Source organism: Syngnathoides biaculeatus, chromosome 22, assembly GCF_019802595.1.
Source record: "Syngnathoides biaculeatus isolate LvHL_M chromosome 22, ASM1980259v1, whole genome shotgun sequence".
Taxonomy (NCBI): Eukaryota; Metazoa; Chordata; class Actinopteri; order Syngnathiformes; family Syngnathidae; genus Syngnathoides; species Syngnathoides biaculeatus.
This window is the reverse complement of record NC_084661.1, coordinates 1,244,446-1,269,250: the sequence shown is the minus strand read 5'-3', so window position 1 is coordinate 1,269,250 and position 24,805 is coordinate 1,244,446. Positions and strand designations below refer to the sequence as shown.

The window sequence follows — 24,805 nt, the reverse complement described above, 5'->3', positions numbered from 1 at the left end:
ACGTTGGAATGAAACCAGCCCTGAATAAATAGGTATAGGAAAGGTTGTAAATGGATGTGATATAGCAGTTTTATTTATACATGAGTTGAGCAGGATTACCCAAAAACAAGTTAATGTGTTCAGAAGGACACACTATTCTACTAGCACAATGTTTGCAGTTGAAATGTATCTTACATTAAATGATGGATTGTAAATTTCAGGCTATAATAAGTCATATTAAAAACACCTATGTAAAATTAGTTTTGGCTCCAATCGGCATTATTCCATTTTTATTGTCTCTTGTATGGGATTTTCAATCAAATATATTCATTTATTTTAATTATCATTATAATACAGTATTATAGAGCGGCATGGTGGAATATCTGCTTAGATCATCGGCCTCACAGTTTTGATGACCGGGGTTCAAATCCTGGCCCCACCTATGTGCAGTTTGTCTGTTCTCCGGGCACTCCAGTTCCTCCCACATCCGAAAAACATTTGGAGACTCTATATTGCCCCTCGATGTGATTGTGAGTGCGACTGTTCTGTGTCCATGTACCCTGCGATTGGCTGGCAACAAGTTCAGGGTGTACCCTGCCTCCTGGCTGAAGATATCTAGGATAGGCTCCAGCACTCCCTCAACCCTTGTGAGGATAAGCAGTGAAGAAAATGGATGGATGGATAATTCAGGAGTACAAATGTATTGCTTGCATATTCCAATTTGTTTACTTAATCTTAATTAGATTCAATATAATTATTTTGCCTTTATGATGATGACAATGATGATGAGCTCACCAACAAATATTATGGTTCATCAATATCTAGTGGTATCAATTCAAAGGTAGAACCACGCAGGTAGATTATATTTTGTGCAGACGATGTAATCTGAAGGAGGTTACTGACTGTAAAGTAGTGGTAGGGGAGAGTGTAGCTCGACAGCATAGGATGGTAGTATGTAGGATGATTCTGGTGGTGGGTAGGAAGATTAAGAAGACAAAGGTAGAGCAGAGAACCATGTGGTGGAAGCTGAGAAAGGAAGAATGTTGTGCGGCCTTCCGGAAAGAGGTGAGACAGGCTCTCGATGGACAACCGAAGCTCCCGGAAGACTGGACGACGATAGCCAAGGTGATCAGAGAGACAGGCAGGAGAGTACTTGGTGTGTCATCTGGTAGGAAAGGGGAGAAGGAGACTTGGTGGTGGAACCCCAAAATACAGGGAGTCATACAAGGAAAGAGATTAGCGAAGAAGAAGTGGGATACTGAGAGGACTGAGGAGAGGCGAAAGGAGTACATCGAGATGCGACGTAGGGCAAAGGTAGAGGTGGCAAAGGCTAAACAAGAGGCATATGAAGACATGTACACCAGGTTGGACACGAAAGAAGGAGAAAAGATCTCTACAGGTTGGCCAGACAGAGGGATAGAGATGGGAAGGATGTGCAGCAGGTCAGGGTGATTAAGGATAGAGATGGAAATGTGTTGACTGGTGCCGGTAGTGTACTAAATAGATGGAAAGAATACTTTGAGAAGTTGATGAATGAAGAAAATGAGAGAGAAGGAAGAGTTGAAGAGGCAAGAGTGAAGGACCAGGAAGTGGAAATGATTACTAAGGGGGAAGTCAGAAAGGCACTACAAAGGATGAAAAATGGAAAGGCAGTTGGTCCTGATGACATACCGGTAGAGGTATGGAAGCAATTTGGAGAGATGGCTGTGGAGTTTTTGACCAACAACAACAGGCGAAAAGATGCCTGAAGAATGGAGGAAAAGTGTTCTAGTTCCCATTTTTAAGAACAAAGGGGATGTTCAGAGCTGTGGGAACTATAGAGGAATAAAGTTGATGAGCCACACAATGAAGTTATGGGAAAGAGTAGTGGAGGCTAGACTCAGGACAGAAGTAAGTATCTGCGAGCAACAGTATGGTTTCATGCCTAGAAAGAGTACCACAGATGCATTATTTGCCTTGAGGATGCTCGTGGAAAAGTACAGAGAAGGTCAGAAGGAGCTACATTGTGTCTTTGTGGATCTAGAGAAAGCCTATGACAGAGTACCAAGAGAGGAACTGTGGTACTGCATGCGTAAGTCTGGTGTGGCAGAGAAGTATGTTAAAATAGTACAGGACATGTATGATGGCAGCAGAACAATGGTGAGGTGTGCCTTAGGTGTGACAGAGGAATTTAAGGTGGAGGTGGGACTGCATCAGGGATCAGCTCTGAGCCCCTTCCTGTTTGCAGTGGTAATGAATAGGCTGACAGATGAGGTTAGACTGGAATCCCCTTGGACCATGATGTTCGCAGATGATATTGTCATATGCAGTGAAAGCAGGGAGCATGCAGAGGAACAATTGGAAAGATGGAGACATGCACTGGAAAGGAGAGGAATGAAGATTAGCCAAAGTAAAACAGAATATATGTGCGTGAATGAGAAAAGTAGAGGGGGAAGAGTGAGGCTACAGGAGAAGAGATAGCGAGGATGGACGACTTCAAATACTTGGGGTCAACAATACAGAGCAATGGAGAGTGTGGTCAGGAAGTGAAGAAACGGGTCCAAGCAGGTTGGAACAGCTGGCGAAAGGTGTCTGGTGTGTTATGTGACAGAAGAGTGTCTACTAGGATGAAGGGCAAAGTTTACAAAACAGTGGTGAGGCCGGCCATGATGTACGGATTACAGATGGTGGCACTGAAGAAACAACAGGAAGCTGAACTGGAGGTGGCAGAAATGAAGATGTTGAGGTTCTCGCTCGGAGTGACCAGGTTGGATAGGATTAGAAATGAGCTCATTCGAGGGACGGCCAAAGCTGGATGTTTTGGAGACAAGATTCGAGAGAGCAGACTTCGATGGTTTGGACATGTTCAGAGGCGAGAGAGTGAGTATATGGTAGAAGGATGCTGAGGATGGCGCTCCAGGCAAAAGAGCGAGAGGAAGACCAAAGAGAAGGTTTATGGATGTGGTGAGGGAAGACATGAGGGCAGTTGGGGTTAGAGAGGAAGATGCAGGAGATAGGCTAAGATGGCAAAAGATGACACGCTGTGGCGACCCCTAACGGGACAAGCCGAAAGGAAAAGAAGAAGAAGAAGAAGAATCAATTCAAATGGAGGATTGTTATTTTGTAAACTTAGATTCAAATAGATCTCCTTTATTGGATTACAATATAGTGCGCAGTTATTTATCTTATGAAACGTCAGGTGAGTTTTCATTGCTTCACCAATATTTTTATGATCTCTACCTCCTGCCTGTTCAGTGTGATGTAACAGAATGTTCATCAGATATGTCCTTTATTTCTTTTTCTACTCATTGTGACCAAAGTCAGTCAGTAAATACATGCATATGTTGCCCATGTAAAGCTGATGGAAATTAGAAGTTTCAGGAAATGCTTTTTTTCCCTTGTGTGAACAAACTAAATCTTTCTCATGTGATAATGAATAAACATGAGGTGTCAGGAAGTTTCTAGAATACAATATGCATAATTTAGAAGATAGCATTGAAAGCTGAGAAATGTACACATTTTTTGTTTCACATACTGCAGGAAATAAATTGCCATCTTAATCCAGTCAAGTCTAAGCAAAGAAAAGTACTAAGTTTTAAATTTGCCATCATTCCCTTAAATTAATTCCTGTTAGTTTTATTAATTTGTACCAGAATTGTTATAATTCTAAACAAATACCAGTTCACTGAAGTGAAAATCAGTCAACACATCACATTTGCAGTTGTCCATTTTTACATCTGAAAACGATAAAACAAAGATCAAGCAACATTTGTGAATATGGAGAGGTGAAAAGATTGTAATGTTTTTCTTCAATTGAACAGGGTCTCAATAAGGATTCAAACCAAGTACCGTACGAAATCTGAAGATAACTGTCATACGATAGCATTTGGAATTATTTTTTTTTCCAGTTCTGTTTTTCTTTTTTTCTTTATTTTATTTACCATGATCATTGGTGGGCCTCAAGTCAAAATTATGGGGATGGAAGTGTAAATAATCCACACTGAAAAATTATGTCAGTAAGTACAGATGAATGTAAAACAACATTCTGGTTTAAAGTGATGCAGAGTGAAACAAAACTGAATCTGACCCCAGATAAAACAATCTGGACGAAAGTTTTGCAACTCCTCACCTGACGGCGCAAGTTACACACACAGGTACTGCATGCCAAATTCTACCAATCTTGCATTAATGGACCTTACTTGGAAAAAAAGGCGAATGATTGATGCTTCCAAATGATTTTCTATTGCTGACCATCGTGGGTTTTTTTTCTTTTCTCGGACCACCGCACTGTACATGCCGAATGCTAATCTTTCTTGCTGATTTTGGCAGTTAAAAAAAAAAAAAATACCGATTTAAACATGAGGGGCTTCAATCATGCATTTCAGTTTGTGGCCTCTAGATGGAAGGAGGGAGCAAGCCCATAAAGCAGTGACCAGATGGCCTTTTTGAGTCTGACAAGAAAGTGTTGAAGTCAGTGTCCTTTCTAGTCTGTCATCGTAATCTTCAAAGTCATTCAGAGGAACTCAACTTCCTCAGTTGCTGCATCTGCACAATCGAAATGACTCACAGCACAGTGGTGCCACACGTACACACACTATTCCTTGCAGTTCCACCATCCTATGTTGTATTATCCTCCTCTTTGTGACAAAAGACGCATTTGATGTCATCTTGTTAGATCCCACACCAGAATGTTTGATAGGACTACCCGCAAGCTGCTCCTGTCATGTTGCACCAAGGGGATTACTCCAGGTATTTTTTGCAAAGTTAAATCGTTGTTGAAGATTAAAAAAAAAAAATCATTTTAAATCCAAGATATCTCAAAACATTTCTCACCGTTTCCCTGCTAATTTCTACACTAGAAAGCTTGAACCAGCATCAGAAATGTATATTGAGCCAAACATACTGAAAGTGTTTTCTGAATGACTGAGTTAAACAAAGGGCAACCTATCCATGACTTTCCTGTCATTATGTGACTCCACAAAGTCATCTTTCAAAAGAACTGCTGCAGAAAAGGGGCGATTCTATCTTCAGAGGTTTAGGGGTCCTGGGAGTCATTTGGACACACTCAAAAATCAGGTATGCCATTATTGCTACGAAAACACACACAGAGACATGAACACAAACAGTGAACCACCGTTAATTGCAGTAGAAATAAGTCCTGTAATGATAACTACTTGTTGGTATTGAGTGGTAGAAATAGTTTGAGAAAGATACTGATCAGGATGTGATGTCATTACTCACTGGAAAGTATTGCTCTGCCTAGCTTGCATTTGGTGTTCAGAACAAATTTAAAGAGAGGTGGGAGGGATACAACTGTTTTTGTTATAACACAGTTTTACTCTTGTTTCAATCAGGTAAGGCATGTTTTTCCCCACACGTTTCTAGCTTGTTTAAAATAAAGAAACAGAAATTTTAAAACATGTATGTACTTTTAGGTGCTTTAGTACTGCCAAAAATGGGCTAGAACGGCCTTTGCTGCAGAATCTCCATCATGAGGAAAATGATATTAATAGTCTCAGAAATGGCAATACTATCAAGGAATCACTGGATGCTAGCTAATTGCAGTGCACAAATAAACACAACAATTGTTACCTATGTGCAATTCAGCATTTAATTAGACCATACATGTTTTTGGGATGTGGGAGGAAACCAGAGTACCCAGAGAAAACCCAATGACGCACAGGGGGAAAACGCAAACTCCACAGAGACAGCCCGGATTTGAACCCAAGTCCTCAGAACTGTGAGGCAGATTACTTACCAGTCGGTCACCGTGCCAGATTATTGTCAGTAAATTTAATGCATTGCTCCCTCAGATATTTATTCCCATTACACTCATTTCTTAAGGCGGTAAATTACTTTCCGTGCAAGGAAGTTTTCATCTTACCAAACAGATGTTGCACATAATCGATTTGAACTAATTTGTGCTTTTTACCTTGCAATTAAAAAAAAAAAAAAATCTCTCTTATGTAAATGAGTGCAATCAGCACTCTTTGTACTTCTACTTAAGTACAAAGTATGAGTACTTAGGCCATCTCATAAAGTTTACACAAAATTCCCCCAACAAACAATGGTCTGCAGGTGCATGGACATGCAGAGAGAGGGATGGTATCGAGGGGGGTCCCCTAGCAACGGCCCCATTAATGCAAACACTGAGTTGCCATGGAAGCAAACAATAAGTTCCTACTCACCCGGTGTGGGTCCAGTGACAGAATAATTCCCCAGAGAAATGGACGAGTCACCTGCGAAGGATCACAGACTGGACTTTATTGGAGACTACGTGCTAAGGACTCTTAAAGTAAAACAAGACCGCTGGCAAAAATGTGTGTCCTGTGAAGAGAACTTGAAGATTTTGCAGGACTTCCTGGACAAACCGCAGCAAGGGACTTTGGTGGTGTGTGTGGCTGCGAGCGGACTTTTGCTGCCCACTACTACTTTCACCTTCCACTCAAAAAACAAAGTAGTATACTTTCTGAAACGACGTAAAACAGCATTGACTGCAGACCATATGGAGGGTAACTTGGTCTTTGGGGACTTGTCTCACGCTCTACTAGATCAGTTTTCTTCCTTGGTTAAGAAGGTAAACCACTCGTGAAAAGTGTTGATTATTATGTGCATGGAGAAAGCTAAGATTTCTCTATTGTCAAGAAGTAAACTAAGTAAACCCCAATGCAAATACTTTACTTTAGTAGATTCTTCAAGTATCTGTACTAAAAGGATTTACTCAAGCCATTGTGTTTCAATTGGGCATTCTGAAACACTGGTGTGTGTCATTGTTTTAAAGGTATACATGCTGGCAGAGGTGCTGCCAGGGATTCGGAGACCAGTGAAAAACAAAACAAAAAAATTGTGCTTTACCACTTTAATGCCGCAAATCGAAAATCTTTTTTTCTAGGGTCCCTGGTAGCCTTGGGCCTGAAGTGTTATCACTTTTTTTTCCACCCTACCTACAGGCAGTGCAAATGCACAGTATGCTGACTATAATACACTTGATTAGGTAGTTAATTTAGGAAGAATGTGTCTCTACATTGTCATCATTAGTATTGATTTGAGTGTAATAGAATTCTGATGGTACAGTATGTTTTGTCATTGTTGCAAAACAATAAAAGGAAATTTAGCAGCTCTAAGTTTTGTAGCAGATTATAGAAACAGCGTTATGAAGGGACAGCAGTCTTCATTCTATACCATACTTTATACTGTATCTATATACATGTAGCGCCTCTCTAGTATAAAATACTTCGACGAGGGAGCCACCCGAGTTCTTTTCTTACTCCAAAGTACAAAACTAATAAATTAACTCAACGTTACTCTAAATTACAATTTATCTCTTTATTTGTGCACTTAATTCTCTATCAAAAGTCTTATTATATTTCCCCTTATGAGTTATTATCCTAATTTAAATAAGCTACCAAATAAACTCACCACTATTTTAACCGTCTTGCAGATAGTCAAATAATAAACCTGGTTATGTAACAAAAACTGTGAACATTTAATAAAATAAAGGATGGAAAAATCAAACATGTTTACACAACAGTCAAACAAAGTCAATTTAACAGGTACACAATGCACACGTGCTCAGGGCCCAAACAAATATGAATATAGCCGGCAAGCAAACAAAATTCAAACCCCAATGTCACTGTGGTGCTTCACAAGGAAGAAGTGAAGAAAGGTGAAGGTGGTTTTTCCTCTGTCCGCCATCCTCACGGTCCTCGTCCCTTTTTCTTCCTTGAAGTCCAAACACAGCCTCGCTAGCGTGTTAGCTCGACGCTAGCACCCTTTCCTCTCCTTCGTGGTCCAATACACAGGCCTGGCTTGCTAGCGTTAGCTGGTTACTAGCGTACAAGCCAAGTCCCATGCATGCACTTAGCCCCTGTGGTAGCGGCTAACTCCACCACGTTACGGCTTTATTTGAGTAGTCCACTCAAACGACACACTATCCCAGTTGAACTTTCAACAATCCTTGTCTAACACGTTTATCAACTTTTAAAAAATGTCCACCGTTCACTTTTTTTGTCCTTTCGTTGCCCTCCAACAACCACTCGTCCCTTCCACTCCATCTCCCATTTTCTCTCTTTTTCCCACGTCTCGTCATCACGTCACTCCCAGTCCTTCTTCAAGAATGGTTACAATAATAAAATGACAGAAGTATTTCTTTTTCACAAATGAATCAAACATTTAAATACAAATCCCTCCAAACGAAAATACAGTCAGCACACACAGTTTAACAGATATTCCACAACATTGCATAAAGAAAACCTATAACATAATCGCTACTCTATTATACTGAAATTTTACCTGTACCAACTTTTAACCGGGTTACACACAGATACTACTTAAAAAATATGGACCCCTGACCGTAAGCCTTAATCAGTTAATTAATATAACTGAATTCAGGATAATTGTTCAGTGGTATGCATGGCATGACAACACCGCAGCATCAATCATTCATATCAACTGGGCAACATCAATATCCTGTATCTCGAGCTTATTCCTATAACTTTCACATAAAGCACTTTCACAAGAATTAAGTATGATTTTTGTATTAAAGGACCTATTCTGTCTACATGGGAACAGTGGTTAGCCCATCATTCTCACACTCGAGAGATTTTGTCTTTACCTTTTGTCTTCCTCCAACATACAATAACTTTCATGTTATGTTCACTAAATGAGATAAGTTAAGTGTGAATGGGTCTTTGTATTTACCCTGCAATCCACTAGTGAGCAGTCCAGGGTGTACCTGCCTCTCTCTTGCACATCCTGAAGTCAGCTGAGCTAGGATTCAGCGACCCTCATGAGCACTATGTAAAATGGATAACTGAAGAACTGTGTTGCATTTACTATAGCAGATAGTTCTACACATTATTCAGTAAGACTACAGCAGGGCTCAGCAACCTTTTTGAGGCTGAGGGCTACTTCGTGAGCACCGATCGTATGAAGGGCTACGTGACCTGTTTGCGGCAAATTTCTGACTCATTACACGTACATAAAATATTTTTGTTTTAATTTATTGTAGTAAATAACATTACAGGTGTTTTAAAATGTTAATTCACGTAAGCAAGTCAGATTCAGAATTTAAAGCACAAATAGTAACAACTTGTGGCCTATGGTATTTTTAGAACATGCCTCGCGGGTGCCTTATATGGTCCTCGCGGCTACCATTCACCCGCGGCCACTGCGTTGGTAACCCCTGGACTACAATATGCAGGAGCATAGTCCAGCGTGAGCACAATATAACTTTTATACATTTTCACATAATTCTTTTAAGAGTGTCTTGTGCCATTTTTTCCCCCGGATAAACCCCGTTTCTCATAAAGGGCATTTACATGATGATATTTCTATTTCTTGATTGATGACATTGCTGTTATAGAATCTGAATATAACTACCGCTTTTGACTGAACCCCCGAATTGTTTGATGTTCTCTTCATGAAAGGTCTACATGACACATTAAAGGTCTACACGACACATATGGCATGATTTTTAGTAGGTTTTTAGTTTAAAATTTTACTATATATATATATAGGGATGCCGGTAGACCTTTAAATAATCAGTTTTAGCGGTGTTTACAAAGCAACCAAAATTTGCAAGTAATGCCTTACCTAATTGTTCTGCACTCAGTGAACCTGGGGCATGAAGCTCTTGATGGTGTGTGTGACAGATGCTCACTGTGTGATCCAGACTTGAAAACTAGTTGTATTTATTAAATCCAAGTGGTGGGGCAACAACCACCTACGTAGGTAGGCTATATAACAAGGAAATGGCAATACTCTGTTATATTGGTGGTCTTATGTGGCCTTTTGAGAATTTTAATGTGGTTTAGTTGCACAGACAGCACAAATTAACTTCTGCATTCTAAAACATTTAAAACTAAAAGCTCTGTATCAACTGAATTTAGATATTGAGCTGTTGGAGATGTATTACAGCTGATAAGAAAAGTGTGCAGATGACTTTTTTCCTGGTCATATCACTCCCAGGCTTGGCTGCTTGTAACCAACCAAAATTCATAAAGCTTAAACCCAACATAGGCCATTGGACAAGATGAGCCTTGGAAATCTCACTTTTTAGTACTCAAATAGTCTTAACCTGAAATAGTACCTAGACTGACCTATGGGACATAGCAATGTCCCAACAGGCATCCAGGATGTTAGAGAATACATAGAATATGAAAACAGGGTTAGCTCTTTACCTTATCTACATACAGTGAAGAAAATAAGTATTTGAACACCCTGCTTATATTGCAAGTTCTCCCACTTAGAAATCATGGAGGGGTCTGAAATTTTCATCATAGGTGCATGTCCACTGTGTGAGAGATAATATGGAAAGAAAAATCCAGAAATCACAATGTATGATTTTTTTTTTTAACAAATTGTGTGATGCAGTGCAAATAAGTATTTTAACACCTGTCTATCAACTAGAATTCTGACCCTCAAAGACCTGTTAGTCCACCTTTAAAAGTCGCCCTCCACTCCATGTATTATCCTGAATCAGTTGCAGCTGTGTGAGGTCGTTAGCTGGATAAAGACACCTGTCCACCCCATAAAATCAGTAAGACTCAAATTTGTAACACGGCCATGACCAAAGAGCTGTACAAAGAGACCAGAGCCAAAATTGTACAACTCCACATGCCCAGCAGCTTGGTGGAAAAAAAATCCACTGTTGGAGCAATCATTAGAAAATTGAAGAAGTTAACATGACGGTCAGTCTCAATCGGAGTGGAGCCCCTTGAAAGATATCACCTCGTGGGGTCTCAATGATCTTTAGAAAGGTGAGGAATCAGCCCAGGACTACACGACAGGACTTGGTCAATGACCTGAAAAGAGCTGGGAGCACCGTTTCCATAGTGACTGTTGGTAATACACTTAAGACGTCATGGTTTGAAATCATGCATGGCATGGAAGGTTCCCCTGCTTAAACCAGCACATGTCAAGGCCCGTCTTAAGTTTTCCAATGACCATTTGGATGATACAGAGGAGTCATGGAAAAATGTTTTGTGGTCAGATGAGACCAAAATGAAACTTTTCATTCATAATCCCACTAACCCTGTCTGGAGGAAGACGAATGAACTACACCATCCCTACTGTGAAGCATGGGGGTGGTAGCATCATGGTTTGGAGTGTTTTCCTGCACATGGGACAGGACGACTTCACTGTATTAAGGAGAGGATGACCGCGGCCATATATTGTCAGATTTTGGGGAACAACCTCTTTCCCACAGTCAGAGCATTGAAGATGGGTCGTGGCTGGGTCTTTCAACATGACAATGACCCGAAGCACACAGCCAGGAAAACCAAGGAGGGGCTCTATAAGAAGCATATCAAGATTCTGGCGTGGCCTACCCAGTCTCCAGACCTAAACCCAATAGAAAATTTTTGGAGGGAGTTGAAACTCCGTGTTTCTCATTGGCAGCCCAGAAACCTGTCTGATCTAGAGAAGATCTGTGTGGAGGAGTGGGCCAAAATCTCTCCTGCAGTGTGTGCAAACCCGGTGACCCACTACAGGAAACGTTTGACCTCTGTAATTGCAAACAAAGGCTACTGTACCAAATACTAACAATGGTTTTCTCAGGTGTTCAAATTCTTATTTGCAGCTGTATCACACAAATAAATCGTTAAAAAAAAATCATACATTGTGATTTCTGGATTTTTCTTTTTAGATTCTCTCTCTCACAGTGGACATGCACCTATGATGGAAATTTCAGACCCCTCCATGATTTTCAAGTAGGAGAACTTACAATATATCAGGGTGTTCAAATACTTATTTTCTTCACTGTAACTTCAGTGTGCGAAAAATTCTTTCCAGCTATTCATTTAATTCATTTCACATATTTGTTGCATGCAGTGTATTCTAGCACTTTTACAAAAATAATTGACTACATTGCGATAACTCAAGGAAAGTCCAGTTTCCATGAATTTGTGGCTTTAGGGCATGTGAAAAAAAATCACTTTGGGCTCTTCAATGTCAATACTGCTTCAATAGCTCTTTTCAGTCATTGGCCCTTTTGGTGCCCATGTTTGTCGCTTCCATGTAGGTTGTGGCCCCACTGCTGTCCAACAGTAAGAACAACACTGAATGGCCTCAGGTGGTAGCCCAAGATGTGAAGCACCTCATCCACTCCCTTAAGAGCAATGTGTTTGTCATGTTGGGCCAAGTCCAGGGCAAGACACTGCTGCCCCTTCCTGTTGGTTTTGAGAACATGGAGCAAGTTGCCTTGGAGACAGACAACAGGTAACCAAACCAGACTGGACTATATGATATTGCATCCTTTCCACACCACATTTACATTCAAACTAAATTCCTCAGGGGAGAAACAATAGATAAAAGTATCATCCACTCCTTGGAGTCAACAGTGATTGAGTGGAGCCACCAGATCCGTGCAGTGCTGATAAAAGACTCAGCAGAGACTCTGCTTGAAGGCAAACCCCCCACACCCCACACAGAGCTTCTCTTCTGGAAGAATAGGTCAGCAAATGTGTTTCTGCGGATACGACACATCCACTGGCAATCTCTTAATAAAGACATTACAATTTTTAGCTTTATCATGTTTGCAAATAGGTTAAATACATAATTATTCTTATTGCTGTGGAAAAAAATGAGACAATATAGTATGATGTCAATTCCAAGATAGATATTTAATATTACATGTGCAATAACATCTTGGTGGAAATATTAGTAGTTGAAATGGCAATCACATTATTTACAAATAATTGTTTTCCATGCAGGCTCACAAACATATTAACCTGTAGTTCAATGTTTATTTTCACTTGTACACTTTTAGAGTTACATTTGTTTGATTAAGAAACAATAACATTCAGACCACTTTTAAATTATTAGTATTGTATTAGAAATTGTTCCATTTATGTGCAAATACTGTTCTACATTAACATCCTATGTTTAATGAAAGATCAGATTTAAGAAAGATGAGTATCTATTTTGCTTCTGTGATGAGTTACTTAATAAAAATAGGCATTTGAATCGGTAAATAAAAAAAATATTACATTTACAAATAATTTCATACAAAAATCTTTGGACATATAAATTAAACTTCCAGATCCAGTTAAAGGTAGACAAATGTGACCCTTTGTGTTTTCTCTCTACTGTCTCTTTTAAGATATGCTGATTTGGAATGCATTTACTCCCAGTTAACATCACACGAAGGGAACAAAATGCAAATGCTGCTTGATGCTGTTGAGAGCAGTTATTCACCCGCTTTTCAAAACATTCGACAGAAAGTCCTTACAGGTAATTACAGATCGTGACAATAGAGTTGACGTGAAAAAGAAGGAGTTTGGCTTTATAATTTTTCAAGCTAAACTGTATTAGAAAACAAGCTTTCCATTTACAAACTACAAAAATTTGTCTTCCCAATAAATTATCCTATTGTTGTTCCAATATTTTCTAAATAGCACAGCAAATATTTTTGACTTTTGATTATATACATTTTTTGAGTGAGGTCATGACCCAGTGGGAAGTCTGCAACCATTAATAAAGTGCACCTGCACAAATTTGGTCTGTACCAGTTTGAACTTGACTGATGAACTCACCTGCTGCTGAACCTGAGATGACAATTTCTTTGCTGAAACCCCCAAGAAAACACGGACAAACGTGCAGAGTTGGATGGGAAGTGAAGAATTGTTTTGATCGTTAAGGATTTTCGCCTGGTCTGCAGTTTGTCTGTACAGTTTGAACTTTTTCTGGACAAAAGAGGGCGCCGACAACCGTTTTGGGCTGGCAGGTGAGTTAACACACTTCCAGTCCTTCACCTACAGTTCTTCTATCTAAAGGTTTCATTTCCAAAACTTCGGTCCAGCTCTTCCGACCCCCACATAAAGTAATGTTTGATACTGTTTAATGTTAATCATGTCCAAAATTCAGATACAGTCCTTCATCACTAAATGGCAGGAACTTATTCATCACGTCTCCCCTAGTAAATCTTAATAGCGCATTACGTGTTTTTGTATTGGCATTGTTATTCTTGTGTGGAGATATGATCTGAACATTGGCCATCAAACACAGTACTGTCCGTTTGTTCACATTTCCAATTAATTGGACATGCAAGTCATCTCTCGTTTGAACCTTATATAACCCAGAAGTGCCATGACAAGTTCAAATGTATCTCTGATTTTGCATTATGTATAAAATACACTACGTTAGTACTACTACCACTAATTGAAATGTTTTTTTTACGCTGAATACTCTTTAGACATCCAACATTTTCTCCCAGCAACAAACAGCAACAATGAGAGGCCTGCCCATCTTCCTGTAAGAAGATGCAAGAAAGATTTTCCCGCAGTGGTTGGTAAGTACAAAAAAGGTCATGAAAGTAAAACTAATTTAAATTAAATGTTTTAAAAGATGTTGCTGATGTTTTGAGTTAATCCAAAATTGAAATATATTGTACACTTCCTCACTGGTGAAAATTGCAATTCTCTGTAACTCTTGGTCCTTTTTTCTGCTGAGAAGCAGCTGGGCATTGTCGGTGGGTGTTAAGTAGGAGAAGATGCTTTTGTACAAAACTCATCAGAAGATTTCTGGGTAAAAACTACTGTGTCATTAATGAAAGAAAAAGCTGTATTTTCTTTTTAGAACCTCATGAGTTAAATAACTGACATGGTATGGAGGTTGAAGTTCAAATAAGTAGAAATGTATTTTGTCTTTAGTTTTTCTTAGCCCTCAATAATGCACTGTTACTTCTTCAGGACAGTTATTTTGGAACCAGTGCTGAACGGTGCATCTGTTGCCATCCTCACCATCCGACATGATGACAATGTAAAATCAGAGATGAGACCAGGCAGTTGTGTTTGAAGGCCAGACCTCTGTGCGGCCTTGGCATACAATACCTCTTTGGCCTTCTGTATGCCCTCAAAATTGATTATCCAAAACAGATGAAGTATACCTTTGAAGCAATTCAGACCATCTTTTTTTAGATATGTGGGGCTCAATGCTCAGAGCCCATATGGTCCTTGAAAACAAAGTTATTGCTGTGACTGTTAATGGGGAAGTCAGACATGACTAACTTGTTTTTAGCTGTGTTCAAGTGCATTGTATTGAGTTGTAAAAAAGAATAAAAATAATTGGTTAAAACTTCTTTGCTTCTGATATAATCATTTGCCAGTGTTTCCAGAGTTGTAAAACTGTGTGTTTTAACTGTTAAAATTCATCATTGTTCAAGAAAAACTAATGTATGCGCAAAAATAAGAACTTGTTTCAACTGGTAAAAGTACAAGTGATTTTATTTTCATGGAAGGAAGGAAGGAAGGAAGGAATAGAGGAAGGTGGGAGTGAGAAAAGGGATGGAAGTAACAAGAAGGGGAAAGAATTAAGAGAAGAAAGAAGGGAAAGAGGAGGGAACCGTAAAAATGGGATTTTTACCAAAACATTAAGTGGATAAATTATAATTACAAATTGGAGTTTGATTCAGAGGACTGTCATTTACAATATATGGTGAGATTTTTTTCATACAGCACTTTAAAAGTGTGATCCTCACTTCAGATGAAGCATAGAACTGATGTTTTAACTATTAGTTCATTGTTCATTGATAGTGAAATTGCAAAAAACTTTTAACTGCTGTAGTTCATCATCGTTATTCCCTTGTAAAGCTTCAGTGTCTTGGTACACAGCCAATCATTTGTGGCATTATTCTATGTACAAGTTTAGCCCAGGTTCTGTGCATTATTTACTAAATGTAGCTGGACATTCCTGCCACACATACTAATACTTTTTCTTTATTGGGTCTGAACTCCAATTTGAAACTCTGTGGTGTGGCCCTCAAAGCCCCCCCCCCCCCAACAAAAAAAAAGTGTTTTTGAAGCGCTGTAAAACGAAATAGGATTTCAGATAACATTTAGTTGTAATGTTTTATTCAAAATCTACTTGAACAATTACATCAAATTATTTTATTCATACTGGTACATTTTGATTCTGGAGTAAGAATTGTGTGATTATTCAACAATAATATTGGTTTGGTGAATTTAGGAATACATGGCATTGAATGAATTATTTTTTTTTTAATTCAACAAGAATATCTGCATTTGGTGAAGGAAAATTAAAGTGAATGCATGGTAATGAAAAAAAGTATTCGTTTGCTTAAAGAATTATCCTAATTTGATAAACAAGTAAATCCAAGTTGGCAGAACTCATCATAACTTGTAAAGCTTAGTTAAGTCAACAACAGGCAAAAATTGAGAAAAGTGAAAAATATCTTGTATCAAGCTACCTTATTATCTTAGGTTTTGTCAAGGTTTGCTTTTTTAAGTGTGTGTGTATATAGATCTCACACAAGCACACTTTTTTACTGTCTACATCTACACGTGGTATTAAGTCTATACTTCACCCAAGTGACTCATCCACTCTTGACTTGCCAGCTTTGGAGGAGGCAAACGACATCTGTACCTACTTGACACCACTGCAGCGCCTTTTTCAGGACATCGAAAATAGAGAATTTTGGAATGTCAAAGATCAGATCGGCCCCGTGCTGCACACTGTCTGTCTTGTGTGGACCAACTCGGGACACTACAACACTCCAGCACGACTCATCGTTCTACTGCAAGAGATCTGCAACCTACTCATACAACAGGTCAGCTGTAATTTCTTTCTAGCACACAGTACTCCATTGACACATTTTAAGAGCTTGTTTTCCACTGCAAAGGCTTTTTCTGAAAGAAGCACCTGTCAGTAGATGGGTGGCCCGTGAAAACTGAGTGCTACATTAGTCCATTAAAGACAAGTTGAGCATATTTCCCCCCCAAAGTTTCTTAAGATAAAAGCCTCATTAAAACTTTCTTCTAGTATTTCTTTTGAACACTACTTTCAAGGGAATTTCAACGATTTGTTGGACATTAGTCCTTCAAGAAATATCTTTTTTACTTTTCACCTAAAAATAAGAAACCACTTGAAAGCCTTTCGTCAGGCATGGTTGCCCAAATATGCCATGAGCACTGTACATCTTACTGTACAAAAATAACACTCACTTTTGTTTGACACTTGGGTGAGGTATGTTGTAGCAATATGTTTATTATAATGATTGTCATTTGGAGAATATTGGATTGTACATAGAGATAGTCCCCAACTGAAAGGTTGTGGGTTGAATCCTTCGCCCCATTGACCATGCCATGTTCAACGGCAAGATATTGAATCCCTGTTCCTGCTATTGCTGCGTCATCAGTAGGTGAATGAGGTGAGAATGTAAAAGCTGTGTGGAGTGCTTTGAAGTTTGAAAAACATTACTGTAATACATGCAATATGATTTGTAAATTTGATGAATTAGTTTTTAACATTTTTAATGTGCTGTTATACCCTAGGGCGGCACGGTGGAGCAGCTGGAAAGCATTGGCCTCAAAGTTCTGAGGACCCGGGTTCAATCCCAGCTCTCCCTGTGTGGAGTTTGCATGTTCTCCCTGTGCCTGTGTGGGTTTTCTCTAGGATGGATGTTATACCCATCTGCCTTGTTTTTTTTTTTTTTTCTATCCCCAAACCAGGCTCTGGTATATTTGAAACCAGAAGAATTTCTCAAAGGAGAGGTTATGGAGAGTCTTCTGAGGGTGAAAACATGCTTGGATATTTTAGAACTCTTCAAGATCATCTTCGAGGACTGTCGGACTAATCTGAGCCAGTTCCAGTGTAATGGGAGTTTGGTGAAGCCTTGGGATTTTTCCCCCACTTTGGTCTTCTCTGGACTTGACAGCTTTATCAACAGAGTCAAGTCCACAGAAGTAAGTGTTTTACAATACTAAAATGCCTTAAAGACAATTTATTCAATGCTTATTGTCATACTATAAAATTTGTATCAATTTCTTACTTCACTCTATCTACTACATAGGACATCCTTTTGACAGCAGTGGATTTCTTCAAGCTTCAGAAATTGGAGATTGGAGGTGTTCGAGGTGGAGCGCTAAATCAACAGGTCCAATTACTGCACCAGGAGTTTGTTAATCATTTCCAGATCTTAACAGAGAAGACTTATGACTGCTTGGACCTTAAAAACAAGGTAAGGAGTACTTTGCGTATCGTGTTCTTGCTTGTCCTTCACTTCTTTTTTAGTGCAGCTTTGATATACAAACCCCGCAAGAAATTTCATCCCTGAATACTTCACCACACACAGGAGGTTACTTTCGGCTTGTCCCTTTCAGGGTCGCCGCAGCGTGTCATCTCAGATGAACGCACATATATGTTTGGCACAATTTTTATGCCGGATGCCCTTCCTGACACAACCCTTCTCAGGGTGTGGAGGCCCCAGTGGGATACAAACCCACAACCCCAGGTTTACCAAACCAGTGCTCTAACCACTGAGCTACGGGGCCTCTATGGGGCTGAATACTTCACTGCACACAAGGTGCGGGTAACTCCAGAACATAGTATTGTGGCCTAAAATATGATTTTGTTGCTCAACCAAGTTGTTCCTGAGTAACAACGGGAAAAGCAATTCACTTTACTTGTTAGACCCAGTAGGCAATTCCTGCCAGAAGGATTTGAGCTAGTCAGATGTGAAAAGGAATATGGTACTGTATGTTGGCGCAATGTAATAATTCACTGCTCAGTGGTGTTTTTGGGTGTGGGCCTAGTTGTACTTCCTGCCCTGCAGGAGTTTGAGAAAGATATGTCGGACTTCAAATTGATAGTGGATGACACAGACCGGCGACTTGGAGGCATCTTCTGTCAGGCTTTTGATGACGCTTCAGGACTGGAGCATGCCTTCAAGGTATTGGAGCATGAACTGGGTCTTTGAAAGACATCATATGCACATCCACTTGAAAGCCTTGTCTCTGTGCCTGCAGGTTTTGGATATGTTTGGGGGATTGTTGGAGCGTCCGTTAGTAGCTAAAGATGCTTTGGACAGATACCCTCGCTTAGTAAGCATGTTTGACAGGGATCTGGACACTTGCAAACTCCTCTACCATGAACATATTAACATTGCAAATGAGCTAGGTGAGTTTTATGATGAGAATGCACACACACTGTTAAAAAACATACAAACATTTATCCAAAAAACATTTATAGTGGCAAATACGCTTCTGTACTACCTTCCGTACGTTTAGACTCCTAAAGAAATTGGCATAAAAATAACAGCTAGGATGACGGGCTAGGCTTTTGCTCACCCGTGACCGCAATAATTCGAATGTATAGAAAAGGGATGGATGGGTGGATGGATGGATGGATCTTTTTTTAAGATCACTTCTCCATCTAGAACTGACAAATTTGAGTGTCTCTCTGCAGTAGTTTCAAACTTGACATATTTTTCCATTAATGACCTCAAATTGATTAATGGGACACTCTAAATTGGCCTTAGGTGTGATTGTGAGTGTGGGTGTTTGTCTCCATGTGCCCTGCGATTGGCTTGCAACCATTTTGGGTGTACACTGCACCCTGCCAGATGACAGCTGGGATAGGCTCCAGCACTCCCGCGACCCCTGTGAGGATAAGCGGCTAAGATAATGGATGGATGGATCTCAAAGTGCCACCTTGTGGTGCAATCTACTAGTTTGTATGAGATTTCAGAAATTTGAGCCTTATAGTTACACTTTTGAACACACAAAGGAACATTCTTCTTGATAATTTTGGATTTTATGCCATATGTTAATTATTAAATTGTGCACATTTGTCATTAGGTTAACATAAGTAAGGAATGGTGATTTTCCACATGATGTACTTATATAATGGAGCAAACCAATTTTTATAATGTAGTTACATTTCATCATGTTTTGTTAGCAGTTTATTGTGTTTAGAACAAATATGCTTAATTTGAGAAAAATGATCTATCCTTAGTCACTGAAAGTGTATTGCGACAGTCACGTGACTTTTGGTACAGGCAGCATCGGTTCAGTTCCCACTCATGTTCATGCTGTAGTTCGCCTTTTGCTCAAAGTTAGCTGAGATAGGCTCAAGAACTCCCATGACCCTTGTGATGATAAGTGGCTTGGGAAATCAATGGATGGATGATCTATGCTCATCACTGATTTTTTAGAGGAAATAAAGGGTCCTGTTGATGTAATCATTAAAATTAAGAAAAATCATCAAAATGGAATCAAAAATACCCTAATTAACAATGCATGCATACTTGTACTCAGAAGCTGGCTTTCCGGTGAGCTTATGGATAACAGTAACACTATTTCACCACAGGTTCTGCTCCAGTGAATAAGAATATGCCTGCAGTAGCTGGGGGGCTGAGATGGGCCCAGGAGCTGCAGCAGCGCATTCAGATGCCCTTCTCCAAATTCAGACACCTTTCCTACCCGTGAGTCTCCTCTCTTGTCTTCACAGACAACGGATTTAACTAATCTTATAAGCGAAATTGTTATGAACTGTCTTGTCCAATGTAGGTGAATATATATATAATTTCCCATAGACTCAATCCAAAACAGTGTATTTTTATTCTAATCTAAACTCCATATATTCCTTAATTGCTTCCCAAATACTGGCTTCTCTGTTTATATTGCAATATCGATGTTCCCTAAATTGACTTACAGAGCTTTAAAAACCTTTCTAGAATCTAATCTTTTGAAAAAAAATATATTCTCTGAGCCAGGTGCCTGGAGTCTGCACAAGGAGTTTGGGTCATCCAGAAGTACGAGGAGCTGATGCAACTTCTTGATAGGTTAGAGAATCTTATCCGTCTTTATTGCATGACATGTCATCATGCACCTATGTACAAAAAAAAAAAAAAAAAAAAAAACACACAAAGGCAGATTGAACTGAATTGACTGTGTAGGTATTGAGTTACAGTTAAGATGAGGAAAGTATAGAACAGAGTGTCCAATATGTTGCCCATAGGGGTCGCTAACTTGCCTGGGAATGACTTTCGTCACATAAGCGTGGGCGCTTTGTTTATTTAAGACAAACAGTTGTCCTGCCTTCCAATATCTTCTTTTCCTTTCGGCTTGTCCCGTTAGGGTTCGCCACAGCGTGTCATCTTAGATGAACGCACATTTGTTTGGCACAGTTTTACGCCGGATGCCCTTCCTGACGCAACCCCTCTTCATTTTAGCCGGGGAGAGAAGCTGGTATTCCCAAGCGATCTCCCATCCAAGTACTAAGCAGGCCCAAACCCGCTTAGCTTCCAAGATCTGAAAAGATCGGGCGTTCTCAGGGTAGCATGGCCGTTAGCTCCTTGGGGCAATTTAGAGGGTCCAAATAATGTTACATGTTTTTGGGATGTGGGAGGAAAAACCGGAGTTCCCGGAGAATACCCACGCAGGTGCCTAATCTATGATAACAAAAATAAACAAAAGGATGAGCGTTATTCCACAAATCAGCAAAGCTGTGATATTAGTCCTTAACAAAATAATTATAATCAGCCAGAGTTTATCTGATGAAATGGTGAAATCTCTTTCTTGTGAAACAGTAAATTGTTTGTTTTTTGAGTCAATGTCTTCTTCGTTTGATTTGTCCACTAAATAGAGTTCTAACTAGGGTTAGGGTTAGGTAACTAATTCAATATGCATCATTCCTGAGACAATACCCGATGATATGGTTGGCCAGATATCAAGTTAACAACAGTGCCAAATAACAGTGAATCATTTTTTGCTATAGAAGGAGGCCCCGTAGCTCAGTGGTTAGAGCACTGGTTTGGTAAACCAGAGGTTGTGGGTTCGTATCCCACTGGGGCCTCCACTCCCTGAGAAGGGTTGCGTCAGGAAGGGCATCCGGCGTAAAAATTGTGCCAAACATATATATGCGTTCATCTGAGATGACACGCTGTGGCGACCCCGAAAGGGACAAGCCGAAAGAAAACACACACACACACATTTTTTGCTATAGAAGCTCTTGAGTGTTATATTGCTTTTACAGCAAACTCTTCTGCTTCCCAGTTACAAGTGGAGATGGGCAACAGTCTATCTGAGAAAGGTGTATCTGGTGTTTCTTTTGAAGTCATCACTTCATGGCAAAATAAATAAATAAATAAAGGAGATGGGCGGCACGTTGGAGAAACTAGTCAGAGCATTGGGCTCACAGTTCTGAGGACCGGGGTTCAAATCCTGGCCCTGCCTGTGTGGAGTTTGCATGTTGTCCCCATGCCTGTGTGGGTTTTCTCCGGCCACTACGATTTCCTCTCGCATCTACAATACATGGATTGATTGGAAACTCCAAATTGCTTGTCAAGTTGTCTTTAACTCCCTCAGTTCTTTGCCCCAACTTGAATAGGGGCTTGGTCTTCAAACGCATGAACAACTCAAATGTTCCCCTTTTCACAGTTTATTGGCGGTTGGAGGGTGATTAGAGGTTGATTAGTCTGAAAACTTTGACCAAAGAAGCACATTGAACAAATTGCATTATTTTTAGTTTAAATGAATAGGTCATCAAAGCATTACTTTAACCTTACTAATCACACTTTTAAGTAAATAAATGACATACATTTAAGTATTCAAAAGTAACAAAGTAAAAAGTAAATAAGCACCATAACTGATTGAATAAACCAAACAAAAGCATCCACTTTGTCTTCATAAATACTTTCGATTAATTCAGAAGTTAGACAAACACAAAGAACATAGTTTGTGCCTGAAATGAATTAAATTAACCAATTAGCATCCAAGTCCTTTCCCTACCAGTTGCATCTGACCGGAAACTGAGGGGTGCCTTTGAGTTTTTTAGTTGCTTCTTGGTTGCTTCAGTTGTGTGTTAGTGATTTATTCCTTCTGCTGGTAGGCTTTCTTTGTTTCACACAAGCTCACATGCTGTCTGTGAGCAATATGGCCGCCCCTGGCCTCTGACAGGAAGTTTGAAGAGTTGTGTGATTGAGGTCTCTCTGCCTCCTGCAGGTCTGGAGGTGGACAGGTGCTCTTCCTATTAGTATACGTGACATTGCCCTTAGGTGTGATTGTGAGTGCAACTGTTGTCTGTCTCCATGTGCCCTGCGATTGGCTGGCAACCAGTTCAGGGTGTATTCCGCCTCCTGCCCAAAGATAGCTGGGATAGGCTCCAGCACTCCCATAACTCTTATGACGATAATCGGCTCAGAAATGGATCAATGGATAAAGGAGTTCAAGAAATGTGATTCAATATTAAAAGGTCATAATGGATAAATAATGTTTAGCCAGAAACTTCACACAATATGCTGCTTATACTACTGATATTGATGGCCTAAAACTAAAGATAAAATTAATCAGTTTTTGGATGTTTTGTAAATATTATAAATCCCGCATTTTGTAAAGTTAAACAAATACTAAAGGAGATGGCTGCAATTGGCTGGAAACCAGTTCAGGGTGTACCCTGGCTCCTACCTGATGACAGCTGGGATAAGCTCCAGCACTTTGTTATTGTTCAAGAGTCAAGTGTTCTGCCCGTAATTGATATTTAAGGGACAAAAGTCAAGTACCTTCAGCCATTATATATTTTTAGAATAATCATCTGATTAATGATTATTGGATTTCTCTCTGCCAAATACTGGAATCGCCATCATCCTAAAAATAATCCCTATTAGACAGGCCCTAGTTGTGATAATGTAGTGTTGTCTTGGGAAAACTTAGGCCTGGAAGCCAGGTAACAGTGTTTTAGATTTGGCCTCATGTATGTCAGTGAGGAGCACGGCTTTGGTCAAAGACATAAAGGGGGAGAGACTAATGCAGTGTGGTTACATTCAAATCGTACCAGCATTTTAAGATTGGAAACCCACCCTTTAGTATCATTAAAATAAAACGTAACACGCGCACATTAAGCAGAAAAAAAATCATCACCACAAACCCGATGATGTTGTGCTTGTGGTTGCACATATCGTATGTGTATAATCTGTGTCCGTATCTCACACTCTTCTATCTCCTTCTCAGCCTGCTCACTCTCAGGCTCATCTCTTTATTTTGTGCTCTCTGTCGCCTTTCGGAAAACCAGTTTCTACCAAGTCCTCCATCGCTCTCTCTCTGTCTCTCTCTCTCACTGACAATCTAAGCTTGTCTTCAGGTCTCTCAACACCATCATCTGTCTCTGTCTCAATGTGTGCTTCATTGATATTCCTATTTATGGTGCAGAAATAGAATGTAATATCCTTTATTCTCTTCATTTAACGCTTGATAATGTAATAACAGTGTAATGGAATATGGACCACTTCAGTAACCAACCTGACAAGTGAAATGTTTGGTTACCATTTTTGTGTCAGCTTGAAATACCTAGAATGTGCCATCCTACCCCAAGCCTGGCCCATTCAAGAAAATTAGTCTGACATTGATCGCGAACGTAAATGAAGCTGGGGTGAGTATGACTTCCACACACTTTGGGTATGTGGGCACAGGGAAGGGAGCAGTCATCATGCAGCGACTTTTGTCTCCCTGTTTGGATGGTTTTTTTTCCTAAAGTTTCAATAGTACAATAGATGACATTATTAACATTTTTATTATTCACCCACCAAACAAAGCTCCGGAAGACATGTCAGAATCCTACCATATCATGCACGCACACATCAACTGCTCGTCCTCTTTGTCTTATGCAAAAGCTTACAAAAATTTAAGATTTTAATGAATGTATGTATGGGTTAAGAATGTAATCTACGGAAGTAAAGGGTTGTTCATCTATTATTTGAATTGCACATATTATGTACATTGTAATTCTATACAAATTATATTTATTTGGGAAGTTAAACCATTAACCCTCCACAAGACTCATTATGCTTGCATAGCCCTCGGTGTCACGAGGTTTGAGTCGGCCAGAATCCTGCTTTCGAACGTATCAGATAGCAGCCCCATCTGCTAAGTATACATGATTTAGTTAGTTTATGAAGCAGCCCGCGTGGAATGGAATGTAGACATGCAGCTCCCGGCATGATTGATGTTCTCATTACTGTGGCACTGCTCTGTAGATGATCTCACAGGAGTCTCATAATCTCACATGCCCTGTCGCCGCTCACTGATGCCAAGTGAGAAATCACCTTTTAGAC

General features: G+C 39.8%; 1 protein-coding gene and 1 non-coding gene across 2 annotated transcripts in view; both read left to right on the top strand.

Annotated features, from left to right (window-relative positions):
- Positions 1-24,805, top strand: part of dnah9 (dynein, axonemal, heavy chain 9) — a 226,294-nt gene that overhangs the window by 31,109 nt on the left and 170,380 nt on the right. Inside the window, exons 2-11 of the mRNA XM_061810317.1 lie at positions 11,981-12,177; positions 12,253-12,411; positions 13,061-13,191; positions 16,314-16,525; positions 17,427-17,660; positions 17,768-17,935; positions 18,530-18,646; positions 18,723-18,873; positions 20,065-20,179; positions 20,471-20,539. Coding sequence (XP_061666301.1) covers positions 11,981-12,177; positions 12,253-12,411; positions 13,061-13,191; positions 16,314-16,525; positions 17,427-17,660; positions 17,768-17,935; positions 18,530-18,646; positions 18,723-18,873; positions 20,065-20,179; positions 20,471-20,539 — 1,553 coding nt within the window. The remainder of the gene's footprint in view (positions 1-11,980; positions 12,178-12,252; positions 12,412-13,060; positions 13,192-16,313; positions 16,526-17,426; positions 17,661-17,767; positions 17,936-18,529; positions 18,647-18,722; positions 18,874-20,064; positions 20,180-20,470; positions 20,540-24,805) is intronic.
- On the top strand, positions 21,480-21,552 carry trnat-ggu (transfer RNA threonine (anticodon GGU)). The gene has a single exon. It is a non-coding gene; the product is annotated as a tRNA-Thr (tRNA).